Source organism: Peromyscus eremicus, chromosome 11, assembly GCF_949786415.1.
Source record: "Peromyscus eremicus chromosome 11, PerEre_H2_v1, whole genome shotgun sequence".
Classification (NCBI taxonomy): domain Eukaryota; kingdom Metazoa; phylum Chordata; class Mammalia; order Rodentia; family Cricetidae; genus Peromyscus; species Peromyscus eremicus.
In genome coordinates, this window is record NC_081427.1 from 30,557,496 (window position 1) to 30,571,318 (window position 13,823).

The 13,823-nt window shown below is 36.9% G+C and overlaps 1 protein-coding gene across 4 annotated transcripts in view; it reads right to left on the bottom strand.

Moving 5' to 3' along the window:
• Rictor (RPTOR independent companion of MTOR complex 2) overlaps positions 1-13,823 on the bottom strand; it is a 98,356-nt gene that overhangs the window by 30,001 nt on the left and 54,532 nt on the right. For all 4 annotated transcript variants that reach the window (XM_059276645.1, XM_059276643.1, XM_059276644.1 and 1 more), the window contains exons 9-19: positions 12,634-12,701; positions 11,757-11,824; positions 8,486-8,568; positions 7,186-7,273; positions 6,457-6,547; positions 6,297-6,363; positions 6,095-6,175; positions 4,108-4,208; positions 2,251-2,416; positions 1,524-1,625; positions 1,355-1,401 (exon numbers count right to left, since the gene is read on the bottom strand). In XM_059276645.1, the coding sequence (XP_059132628.1) occupies positions 1,355-1,401; positions 1,524-1,625; positions 2,251-2,416; positions 4,108-4,208; positions 6,095-6,175; positions 6,297-6,363; positions 6,457-6,547; positions 7,186-7,273; positions 8,486-8,568; positions 11,757-11,824; positions 12,634-12,701 (962 nt within the window). The remainder of the gene's footprint in view (positions 1-1,354; positions 1,402-1,523; positions 1,626-2,250; positions 2,417-4,107; positions 4,209-6,094; positions 6,176-6,296; positions 6,364-6,456; positions 6,548-7,185; positions 7,274-8,485; positions 8,569-11,756; positions 11,825-12,633; positions 12,702-13,823) is intronic.

Consider the following 13,823-nt stretch of genomic DNA (forward strand, 5'->3'; position numbering starts at 1 on the left):
CAGTGAGACCTAGTGGGAAAGGGCAGACATAACCAGACATGGGCACACATTTAAAAGCCTCACCCCTCAGGAGGTAAGGGCAGACAGAGCAGTAGCTCAAAGCCAAGATAGGCCATTTAGTGGGTTTCAGGCTAGCTTGGACTACATAGCAAACTTGTGCCTCCTAAGTCCAAAAGTACAAAACTAAAAACCACCACTACATCCCCAACAGCAACAAAATTGCAAACTGAGATAATACATCTAGACTGGAAGGCTGGTGAGATATAAGGAAGCCTCCTACAGACATCGACTTAACTCAATTTATGAACATACTTTCATAACTTTCATACTTTCCACTAACTTTCATTGTTGTGCTCACTTAATATAGTTCACCTTGACTTCATCCACTACAGTGTAACCCAGAGAAGTAGCTATGTACAGGAGTTACAAAGCAAATTTACTAAGCAAATTTATCATTATTTTATTCTTAAAGAATATCATGAGTAACATGCTTCTTAATTTCACTGTAACTTGTCTATCCTATATATTTCTCAAAACCTGATATAACCATTAAGTTATGTATCATTAAATTTGAATACAATATAAGAAATGATATGGACTTCTCTAGACAAAGTAAAGGCCTTTTTATCCAAGGAGATTGGTAACAGTAGCCGTTTAGTCATTCAGGAGTAAAAGCCCACAGGTGCAGCAGAGAGCACCTTCACATGCTGCATGTGCTATGACATCAGCATGCTTTACAGTGTAGCAGCTTCACGTGTTGAGAGTACCATGAAGTCAGCATGCTTTACAGTATGGTGGCTTCCCCTGCTCTGTGGTCTGACATCAGCATGTTTTTTTTTTTTTTTTTTTTTTTTGAGACAGGGTTTCTCTGTGTAGCTTTGCGCCTTTCCTGGAACTCACTTGGTAGCCCAGGCTGGCCTTGAACTCACAAAGATCCGCCTGGCTCTGCCTCCCGAGTGCTGGGATTAAAGGCGTGCGCCACCACCGCCTGGCGACATCAGCATGTTTTATAGTGCCGATAAGCAGAGTTAGGAAGGAGAGACAGTTCTCAGAAGATGAGGTGTATGCAAGCACAAGTGTTCCAATAAAAACAGACACCATATCTTATTCCATCCTTGTGTCAAGATTAAGACCATGACCCATATAAAGCTACCCCAGCCTAAGTAACTTATGATAAAGATTATAGCTGGAAGAAGAATATAAGTAACAAGAAAATTAGCTGGTGCATCTGATTATAAGACTGCACATAAAATATAAGCATGTTTAAAAAAAAATCAATGATTACTTTTAGCAGGCATTAACCACAATATAAATTCAGTTCCTCAAATTTAAATGCACAATAGCATTTACATACCTGTGCAACTGTTCATCCTTATAGTTTCTTAGATTTACATTTGGCCACTAGAAAAACAGAATATCTTACATTAAATAATATGTATTTAACAATTCCTAAGCATATAACTATAATACATGATAGCAATAAAATGACAATTTAGCAATCTCCAGGAAGTAGTCTATCATACCTTAAGAATGGTCCCAATGAGATTCCAATTCCATTCGAGATTTTCTTTATGTTGAAGGACTTGGCTATCCCTAAGGTTTATTAGAAGAGCTTCTTCTGTGTCCTACAATCACCAGATAGTAAGAAGGTCAATGAAGCAATCTATGCTCACATCAGAAAACTAACTTTAAAAATGAGAAGGGGAGGGGGAGGTATCATCAATGACTCTCAATAACTATTTATTTTCAAAAAGCTAATAAAAACTAAAAGAAAAAAAAAAAAAAACTAGGTCAGGGAGATGGTTACTAAAGTGCTTGCCTTACAAGCAAGAGGACCCGAGTTCAATCCCCAGAACCTACACATGCTGAGACAAGTGACACACACTTGTCATCCCAGCACTGTGGAAGAAGGTACAAGGGGAACGCTGGGCTGCTGGCCAGCCCAGCCCGTCTAGCCTATGCAGTGAGTTTTTGGTCAGTGAGAGACCCTGTCTCAAAAATAAACAAAAATAAATAACCCAAGGTACATGGTGTGTGAGGAAGAGCACACTGTTGTTCTCTGGTCTCACACAAACATCCGCAACACAAACTTTACCCTCACATACACCTAACCCAGCTCCAGGTTCCTCTACATGGTCAAACTACCAATTTGAAAACGCATATGCTTGAATGAAATCGAAAACCCAGACAAGTGTAAGCACACTCCAATCCAGGTGTTGAGAGTTAGGAAACTAACATTCCTGTCGGTACCTTGAGAACAAATATATCTTTCTGAACTCGAAGGTAGTGATCCCGTTTCTGGTGTGTTGCAATGGCTTTCTGAATGATGTGATCTAAATGAAGGCTGTAAGGCTTAGGTCCTCGCTTCTTCATTTCATGGAAGCGTTTTAAACAGTTCAGAGCTGCACTGGCTCGACTGAGGAGGAAAGAAAAATCAACACTAGAGCAAGACTAGCATACTTTTAAAGTAATGGCTGTGAAGTTATTTAAACTTACATAAATTCAAGAATAGAGATTACTAAGCAAATTGAAACACTTACTCAAGCATGGAGCATAATCACAACACATCAGCACTGCCAGTTTACATACAGACTCTCACTCTGATTCAAACTTTCACTTCCTAGTCTTTTCTTCTAAGGCGGTGGGTCCATTTTATGTACTGGTTTTAAGAAGTCCTTATGCAGTATTGGCAAGACGGTTCAATGGGTAAGGCATTTGCTTTGCAAGAATCAGGGGTACCTGAATCTGGAACCCTAGTACCCACAAAAAAGCTGGCACTGCAGTGCACCTGTAACCTCAGTGCTTGAGGTGAAGACAAGCAGAGCCCAGGTCCTGAAATTCAGTGGCTACTTGGCCAGCCTAGCCAAAAGGCCGAGCTCCTGGTTCAGTGAGAGATCCTGCCTCATAAAGTAAGGTGGAGAAAATAAGAGGGCAACACCTTGCTTCTACATGTATGCCAAGTGCACCACCCCCAAAATACACACATACTCACAGGTATTGACATAAAGTCAAGAACCCGGTTTTCTTATTAATGCTGTAAAGCTTTGTTTTTTACATAGTCTATTTTCTACTTGAGACTGATTTCTGTTTACATGAAGTTGCAATAGAACTTCACTGTCCATCAATATAATCAATGATCCTAGTAGCAACTGGACTGTCTCTATCTTCAGCATTGACTAACGACCATAATTAGGATCGTTTAGAGTTATTTAATGATTTCTATGTTATATGTAAAAGTACAGTTTTGAAGAATTTGGCAGCAACTAAGTCTCAACTCTAGAACTTTTGGTACATAGAGTCTAAAACCCTTAGGATGCAGTCAGGTTGGCAAGTACTTAATCTGTCTTAGGTAAAGAGGACTTAGGAAGCTAAAAAAGAGAAACTTAGGACTATTACTATTCTGCTATTTTAAGCATAATTTTTTATTCCTAATGATCTCTGAGATCTGTGAACTTGATTTGAGAGAGTTTAGAGCTACCAGGTTTAAGAAAGCATTCACTTCCATCATAGAACAACAAAAGGAAATTGAAAGCTTCAGTACACTGTAAGCTTCCAGTTAGAGCTACAATGTTCTGCTAATGCCTTAGCTGATCAATAAGTCTCCAGTCTATTTTTTGGCAAAATTAAAACAACTAATTATTGATCCATTTGTAAGCACTTATTTTACTAAAGCTAATTAAACTTTTAAAGAATGTTTAATTTTAAAGAAAAGTTCATAGTTCCACAGAGCTAATGAATTGCATTTCACTTCCATTACCAGGGAAAAATGTGGTTGACATATATAACTTTTTCCAGATCATAAAAACAAACAAATTAAAACAACAACAAAAACAAAAACTCACCACTTCAGTCATACAGGAAAACCTTTGTCTTTGTTCAGAAACATGGAAGGAAATGGGTCAATATATCATTTACTAATTATTTTCGTCTCAAATACAAATTATTAAATATTTTGAGAACTGTAACTTTCCCTGCTTGAGGTTTGCAAAGGGAATTTCCAAGCACAACCTGTCCACACTGCTTGTTTTCGCTCCCTGTTTAAAGAGAAGATTATCTAGGAAGGTATCAAATACACTGAGCACACTTTGCTAAGGCTCTAGTACTTACAGTCTCTTTTCCTTGGGAATATCGAATGATGCAGCCATATTCATAAGGGTTGGCAGGCAGTGCAAATGATGGCTATGCGAATGAGGAAGAATTGTGTTTGCCTATACAGAACATGACATTTTAGAAACAAATTTCGTTTCCTACAGAATAACCATATGTTTGTAAGACTAATAAAACTCAAGGCTTTTCATGGACTTATTTCCACCCACACATACTTATAATTTTTAAACCCACTGAATTCCAGTAAGGAGGACAGGTTGGAGCCAGTGAGATGGCTCCACAGGACAAGGTATTTGCCATTAAATGCGAGGACCTGAGCTTTATCCTAGGACCCACATGACAGAAAGTGAGAACCAACTCCTCCAAAGTTGTCCTTTGATCCCCAATGCACCATGTCACAATTGCATACATGCACCCATGTATACACACACAATTAAAATTTTTTTAAAACAATGAGAACAAAAGTTAATCATATAACCAATTTTCATATATCTGTTATTATTAAATATAGCTTCCAAAAGGTACCAAACTCACTTCTTAAATGAGAATTATGTAGCAAAGCATCATATTTGAGAAAAGACCAGAAGCAGTATCAACCTTCTCAGAACATGCTGGTCTCATACAGCAACAATACTTAAATAGAAACATTATTTTCTGGTGCTAGGCAAAATTTCACTACCCAACTAGCTTCCTACCAGTAAGTACATTTATTAAATGTAAATGAGAGAAGGTATGATAATAAGCAGTGAACTCATATCACTATTCTTTAATATGGCCACCTTTTATATTTCATGAGAATCACAGAATCCTGAGGCTTGAGGAAAAAGATTAAATTCATATAAAAAGATTCCTCCATAAAAAAGAAATGAATACTGGTATCTTTATAGGAAATGGTGTCTTGAGAACCAACATACAGCTCATTTGACTTGAGAATCTGCAGTACTGTTTAGTGCTGAATGAGATCAGAGAACGTGGCTGACTAAGTCATTGATAAAAAGACAGAGTTTATATACTGTTTAATTCTTTACCCCATATACAGCTCAGCTGCTGTGTGGAGGATAAAGAATTGGGGAAAGGAGGAAACAGACACACTTTTTTGGTTTTGGAGACAGTGTCTATTATGTAGCTCTGGCTGTTCTGACATTCACTATGTAGACCAGGCTGGACTCAAGCTCAGAGCTCCACTTGCCTCTGCTTTCAGAGTGATGCGATTAAGACTAAGATTGTGTGCTACCATGCCCAGCCAGAAACAATTAAAAACAAAAACAAAAAACAAACAAACAAAAACTAACTCTGCCAATAAAAGCAGGCCATGATGTATATGAAAAGATCTGCCAAAAAATCACTTCTTCCTAAACGAGTTCAAAGAGATTTTTATTTAGTATTTTATCAACTGTTAGTGACCTACAGGCACAAATTCTTATAATGCATAATTCCTTCCTAACTCAGTTTACTGAGAATACAGAAAGGTGCTCATAGCCTCTAGTTTCTAGTAGTTAGTAAGGTCAAAAAAACCATGGAAGCCTATCTGAGGCTTCTACCCAAAGAATCTCATTCTCTGAACCTAAAACTATTAGTGACAATTCAGGTAAGACAATTACATTTAGAACTTTTTCACTAAACTTTCTGAAGGTCAAGAAATCACTACAATGTATGAATTACATTTCTAGAAAACTGAAATAAAATTCATGGTTTTGTAATTTTTATTTCTTGCTTTCTTCATGCTTTTCTGAACAAGATTTGCAGGATCCAAATATCGACATCAAAAGAGGTTAAAGAAAAAGAAAAGTCAACATTTGGTACTTGTTACATTTACAAAACCAGTTAATATTGACACATACATCTCTATCAGGAATACGTATGAAAGGCTTTAGCAAAATGAAAATGTACTGTCTGAGCTATCATAAAGTAATGCCAGTTAACTAACCTGTTTTATCATTTAAAATCCTCAAAGTTCAAACCACATAACCAGAAGTCACTAACTTACCATATGTAAGAGCTCTCCTAAAAGGATGGTCGCTCTAACTGAGATGTGGTCATCACTGTTCGTTATCACTTCAACCAAGCCCTATGAAGGCAAGAAGAAAGCATCACTACTGCACAACGGTATATTTGGACACATTTCTGCAGCAGATCTGTTTCTCACTCTAAAGAATTTTGTTGACAGAATAAAGGTTTGTAAATATTACCTCTAAAAGTCCATTACGAATAAATGCAGAAAGTATCAGTGCCAAATAATTATCCATGAGGTCTGGCCTAGAAACAGAAACACATAAACAATTTAAATGTTCTACATAACATTAAAGCAGTAATGAGAATAAATGAGTCATTTTTATATCTAGATTCTACCTGGATCTAGCACGATGGGGAAGAATGGTTTTTGCCTCAGCTGCCACAAAGCCATCTGAAAGCCTCCAACTGTCCTGGAACCTTCCTGGATCTAAAGGAGTTAAGATAGGTAGTAATAGTGAAACAGATTAGTGTAGGACTATCAGCTATCCAGGCTACAAAAAACTTCAAAGGGGTTTTAAAAATAATCAGTGGTAGAGACTATGTCATGATTGGCAAGGGTGTGGTTACTTGGGCCTGTTACATGAACACTTGTATAATGCCACTGCTTGTCAAGTAGTGTGTGTGTGTGTGTGTGTGTGTATGTGTGTGTGTGTGTGTGTGTGTGTGTGCCTGTGACAGTGGCATACAAGAGTAGACACAGGCAGATCTGGAGAGCTCAAGGGTCAGCCAGACTAGCTGAAACAATCAGCCCCTAGTTCAGTAAGACTATCCCATAGCAATAAGGGATGACAGAGGAAGACGCCTGATGGCCTGCTCTGGCCTCCCCATATGGAGTGAACACACCTGCACACTCACATGCAACACACACATGACATAGAACCATTTATATAAGCGTATGCAGTTGTAACTTCCTTCATTTGGGAACTTAGGTATCTTATGAATTAGATAATTCTCTAACTTCCAAAAAGAAAGAAAATGATTAGTATTTACCATCTAGTGTCTGTTTCTATCAAGTCACTTAGAAATTCCAGTAAGCAACAGATCCCAGTGCATGGTAGTACTTACCTACACTGAGCAGGGCTTCTATGAACTCATCTGTCACAACAGGTAGAGGGAGACGAAATATATCATAGAGCACTTCAAGCAGACCTCGCTAGAAGAGCAAATACAGTTCACTTATTTCTATAGAAAAAGTATTTGATTAAAAAGATCATGTTCACAGCGTAACAAAAGTAATAAAAACATACCTATCACATTCTATCAAGATCGTATTAGGGAAGGGATAATTACTAAATATTTAATAAATATATCATTTTTTTTTTCAAAAAACTGTTTCCTTATCACCATCGTGCAATTCTGAAAACAGATTTCAGTTCTTTCCATGTACAGAGATGGAAGTCAGGTGATGGGCAGGGGTGTGGCTCAACAACAAACTACTTGCCTACAATGTCCCAAGGTCTGAGATTCCCAACACCTCAAAAAGGATCAATAAAATTGTTCCTTTTGTTCTTTGATCAGAGATGTTTCAGTTTATAAGCGTACCCTCCCACTTCCATGATCTAGTGTGTTTTATTTCACATTTTAAGCGAAGCATAGCTAGCCAATGTTTTCTCACAGCTTTTTTGAGCTACAGGTACAGTTCATTTAAAGAAAAAACTAAGAGGTAAAATGGAGAAACAAAATTAAAACAAAAAAAATTAAGGGAAAAGAGAACTTAAGAGTTAATGTATTTTTCCCTCCATATTCAATTTGGTTTTGGTTACTTAATATGAATGTCCTAATTATAATAATTTAGGAATATATCTAATCAACACATAAGTAACTTAGTTTTAGTGAAAACCACCATCTTTGAAATAAAATCATGGTAATATGGTATCAAAAATATATAAATTACAAAGCATGATTACATAAATATACATCTACTTTTTGTTATACATATTTCTATGTTTGACTCTTTTAAAATTAAGAATGTCCTTCTGTTTTACTTGCATTTCTTTATAATTTATATTTAACTCAAATTTTAATAAAACTGTCACTCCTAATAGTATTTTAAGTGATTACTATTAAGTAGTCACATACTGAAGAACGCTCTAAACTAAAAATTACCAACTTGAGGAAGAACTTCACCAAGGATTTCTAAGACAATCTGCGTGTGTGCTCGTGAGTGCAGAAGATGGCAGAGACCAGAGGCATTAGCCTCTACTGGAACTGCAGTCATAGGCAGCTATGACAGGTGTGCCGAGAACAGGCTGCGGCTTCTGCGAGAGCAGGACACAGCCCACTCTTAAAAATGAGCCCTCTCTCCAGTCCCTAATGTAACTTTTAAGGGTCCAGGCATGTAAGAACTACAGTAACTGTTACTTACCCTTATTTCCATATTTGGTATGCAAAGTACTCCAATTAGAGATTGGATCCCAGAGTTCCCAGGTTTACATAAATTAATAATACCTAAGGAGGATAAAAGTTAAAAAAAAAATAAGAAATTCTACAATATCATAATATAAAATCTGTGATTATTTTCCAAGTTAAATTATACTATTTGGTTATTATAATTGATATCATATAACTAAAGAATACTAAGTATTCTCAGACTATCTCCACTAATTGGAAATTGTCATTAATTTTACCACCTAAATTCCTCATCAATTTCTATTTCATATCCAGAAGCTGATAAACACCAAAGTGGCTATAAATGAATGCTTCTCTGGAAGTAAGAACCCAAGGGAAAAAAAAAAAAATGATATTTTCCCTATCTAATACTCCTCAGACTATAGCTTTAAAAACAAAAAAAACAAAAAAAACCTAAGACATGTGTCAAACTTAATTCTAAAATCAATTGAACGCACATATGAGAATAAGTAACATGTTCCAAATAAAATTCATGGATCAAAGAGTTTAAGTTACAGAACTTTGTACATACTAAAATTTTATGTCACAAGATATGTACATAGGTGATAAGCAAGCATAAAATGCTCAGTATCATTAATTACCATAAAATGCAAAATGCATCAGTGAGAGGCCACTAACACTGCACCAGACTGCAACAGGATCACTGAAAAGGATGCAGAGCAACTGAGCTCACGCAGATCGATGACAGTGCACAGCAGTACATTTATACTGAGCAGCTAACCATGAGTACACATGTGCACCTCTCTCAGGACTAAAGAATGCTGGCAGCATCTGCAAGCTTCTTCACAGTACATCACAGAAACTTAGATGGGATGATGAAGACACAGAGAGACTGACACACAAACAGTAGAGACAGACACAAAATCTACACGGGGGAATACATGCTAACCACTTCATTTTTCAAAATTCTTTCAAATATTTTGTACTAAAATGCTAGGGAAAATGTTTCTGAATAGTCACACAGAATTGTGAAGCTCTCTGTCACCATTACAATGGCCGAGTATCTGTTAACAAAAATTTTTAGAACCAGGTATGTTCCAGATCCTGATTATTTTTCTTTCAAACTTCAGAATACCTGCACATGTGTCATGGAACAACTCAGCTATGGACCCAACATAAATGTTTCATATATACTTTAAATACATATCCTAGAGACTAAATTCAACGTTTTTGTGTTATGACTGCAATTAATCACATGAACTCACATGTAGAATTTCCTATTTATGTCATTGCTCAAAAAAATCTCAGATATTGTAGCATTTTGGATTTCATATTAAGGATGCTCAATTTGTATGTCTGTATGCATGAACAATCTATAATTTCTCTTTGGACTTAGAATCAGAATTCAAGTTCAACACAGTAATCAGAATTAAGTGCTTAAGTTCTTGAAGTGCACTTCTCACACTTTGCTATCTAACAGTAGTTGGAGAAACCAGAGATTATGGTAAGGGTTAATATAAACCTTCCTCGCTGTTAACACAAGAAAAAGGCTGTTGACACTTGTGGAAAATCTGAGCTGCTAAATTACTGCTTCATCAGTTATGTGGAACTTGAAATCTGCCATTGAATTAACACTGCAGAACTTTACTTAATTCATAAATACTGTCACAGAATCTAAACACTATTTTGGAAAATATTTCTGTTAGAAAGTTATTTTCAAGGCTGTAACTTGAAATGCTTTATTTTTCTTAGTTCAGTAGAGGGTAGAAAGCATCTAACTTTTAAAGTTTCTAGTCACAAATCAATATATAAGGGCATATGGAGAAAGAAATTTAGTAAGAATGTATGAGATGAATTTTAAAGAGACTGACAGAGTGGAGGAGTCTAGACGAAGGAAGGCGGAGGAGTGAGCAGTTGGGCTATGTTGATGGTTAAAGCACAGTGCAATGTGTTTTGGGAAAACAAAAACAACTCTATCCACGGTAAAGCTGAGGGATATTAGAGGGTACTTAATGACAGAAAAAAATCATCCTGGAGTAAGGGCAAAGAGGATGACTTAAGTTGTGTCTATGTTAAAAGAAGATCTGGGGGTTAGTAATGCACTGCTCTACACTTTTAGCTTGGAGGCACCTCAATGATCACATGGCAGAAACCAAGCTCCCAAATAAATGTTGATGGTTTCTGAAAGGTGATTAGGACTAGATGAGGCCATCTTAACAAATCCTCAAACTAACTCTGAGAGCAAAGACCACAGCTTGCAGCCTATGGTTCTCTCCACATGATGCTAATGACACATTCTTGAACATTTCAGCCTCCAGAAGTAGAAACTACATAAATCTTCATTTTAAAATAAATCACCTATTTTTTGGTATTTTGTTTTGGCAATTAAAAAAATGAGTTAGAATAAGTATGAAAAATACTACGTTTACTCTCAGGTTCACACACAACCTTTCAGCAGTATATGAAGGTAAGTGTTAACAGGTAAGGCAGGGTTTTCATTGAGGTACTAAAAGAGCAGAAGCAGCACACTGGAAACACACTAGCCAAAGCCTAGTGGCTAGGATAAATACTTGTATCGAAAAAATATTTGTAAGGTAGGATTACTTAAGTACACTAAAGTATTTAAGTACGTTTCCTTGTTCTGCTTATGGTTAATGTTCCTTTATAAGCTCTCTCTACAGTAATACTGTGAAGGTAACCATTGACAGAAAATAAGTCAATGGCCATATTACTTTATGAAAAAATTGGTTTTTACTCCATAGAAAGATGAAACATGTATAATCCCTATACTAAAAAAATCTGGTGAGCTGGAGACAAGGCTTGAGAACAGAGCTCTTGCTTATCATGCACAAAGAAAGCCCTGGGTTCAAAACAAGTAACAACCAAGTTTGAGACTCCTAACACCCTGCCTAACATAGCTACTATTTATGACATTACTACATCATTTTTAAGAAGCTTCAGCAATACATATGACCCATGAGTTTTGTCTTTTACTTTGGGAGTCTTCATTGGGAATGTAGATCATGCTGGATTTTTCTGAAAATGACCAGGGAATCATTAGTACAGTGACTTGCAAATGTAATGAGTGTGTACATACAGAATGCAATATCCTACTTATTATAAACTTTCTTCACTGTGTTTTAATCATTTTGTGTAAATCTCCTTGGTTATAATACCATAAATGTAAAACTACATTTGTATTTAAATTAGATGCTACAACAATTAAACACTTGAAAAACCAAGTAAGGCTTATTCTTTGACATCACTGAGCAACATATAGAACCTACCTGCCCATGAGCGGAATGTTGCAATGATTCCCATTTTACTGGCTAGAAATCGCGCTTCTCTGTCTTCTCTGTTGGAGGGTGGGAGTGGGGAATTAGTAAAGACACAAGATTTAAAATGAGGTGAGTTTTTGCTGGTAATGTATCAGAGCAAAATCTATCATTAATGTTGTGTTTACACTTGAAATCAAAACAAGAGGTTTTAAAAAGACCAGGTTACTCTAAAGCCTATTAGTCAACTATTAGAATAAACTGATCTTCAATTTTAAATTGACAACATAAGCCACATGTGGCAGCGCACATCTGTGTCCTCAGCACTTAGGAGACAGACAAGAGAATTACTGTAGGTTCAAGGACAGGCTGGGCTACATAGGTTCCTGGCTAGCCAGAGATAACACAGTAAGGCAAAACTAAATAAATCAATAAACAGAAATAAAATCCACACCATGGTTTATAACTAAGTTGTGAATCTTGACCTCCTGAAAACTACTTCGATGTGCTTCAATGAGCAGCAGAGCACAGGCAGCTAAGAAAGCACCCGTGGAGCAGGGATGCTCTGGAACCAGAAGCCTGCCAAGGGAGCTGTCAACCTGCACTCTCTTCAGCTTTTCTACACAGCAGGCTCAGGAACCTGCAGTCACCAAACAATTACTAAGAGGAACCCAGCACTGTGGTAATTTGGAGACGACAAATTAATAGTAAAATTTCACAAAGCTTTCCTTTCATTTGTACTGTGTAACTCTGAGAACTACACCGTAAGCCATGAGAAAGGACATTCACTTCTACTCCCACTCCCCTAGCTCGGTACACAAGCAGTGTAAACAGCACGAAATATACGCACACAGACACCCCACGCCCTAGCAGAAACCATGGTACTTACTTGAGCTGTCCTTCAGCTGTATCTGGACTGTGTCTGTAGTGGAAATCAGTATAGGGTGCTAAAATTCGCTAATTAGAAAAGGAAACAGAAGCACAAAAAATTTTTATTATAAAAAGCATTCTTTCTATAACACAAAATTCCAGTTCTCTGTATTTTAAGTGGATTAACTTTCAGACATTTGTTCTTCAAATTCATTTTAAAACTGTGGCGTACTTTTAGGTACAAACTGAATTTTTAAGTCATAAATTAAGGTGTAATATGCATCTAAAACAAAACAGACACAGACATGAGTGTTTCTGGACTGGGCTGGCAGTCATCTTCCTTCAGCATTCAATGTAATGCTCCCGACCAAGTACATGTTTCCATTTCTTCTGTTGGGAGTCAGCTGCCAGATTTGTTCTTTGAAGCAATGTGTCTTTCTGTCAGTTTTTCCTTCTCAAGTTGCTCTTCAGAGTTTAAGTGATCTGGATTTAGCAGTCTTACAAAGGAATGTCTAATAACTTACTTTCTTTTATGCTCTATTTGCAAAATGTAGTTAAATCTAGAAACTAAATCTCAGTCATTGTTTCTCTGGATCCTTGCTTCTGCCAATCTTCTCTTTCCCCAGATATCTTTGTCCCATGTGCTGTGTCCTGTGCCACTCACCCCATCGTGATTTACTCTCGTTATTTTTATTGATCTTCTTTCAGTTTCCTATCGACATCTCCTTTCCCACAATGAAATTCTAATTTCTTGGTCTAATGAGAGCTGGCAGTTTGGTTTCTATGTCTCAGAAAGTTACTGGTTTTCAACAGAATGTAGGTATCTTTATTTAGTTCTTAACAATGAGAATTGGATTTTTAAAAAGATTTCTTTTTATTATTTTTAATTATGTGTATGTAAGTGCATGCACATGAGTGCAGGTGTCCACAGAGGCCAGAGGAGATGGATCTCACTGGATTTGGAGTTACACAAGACTGTGAGCTGTTTGCCTGGTGGGTACACAGGACTCAAACCGGGATCTCCTCGAAGAGCAGAGAGTGGTCTTAACCACTGAACCATCTTTCCAGTCTCAAGAATTGGATATTTCTTTTTCTTTTCTTCTTTCTTTTTTAAAGACAAGGTCTCACTCCAGATCACCTTGGTTGATCTGGAATTCACTATGTAGACCAGGGTGGTCTAGAACTCAGAGATCTGCCTGCCTCTGTCTC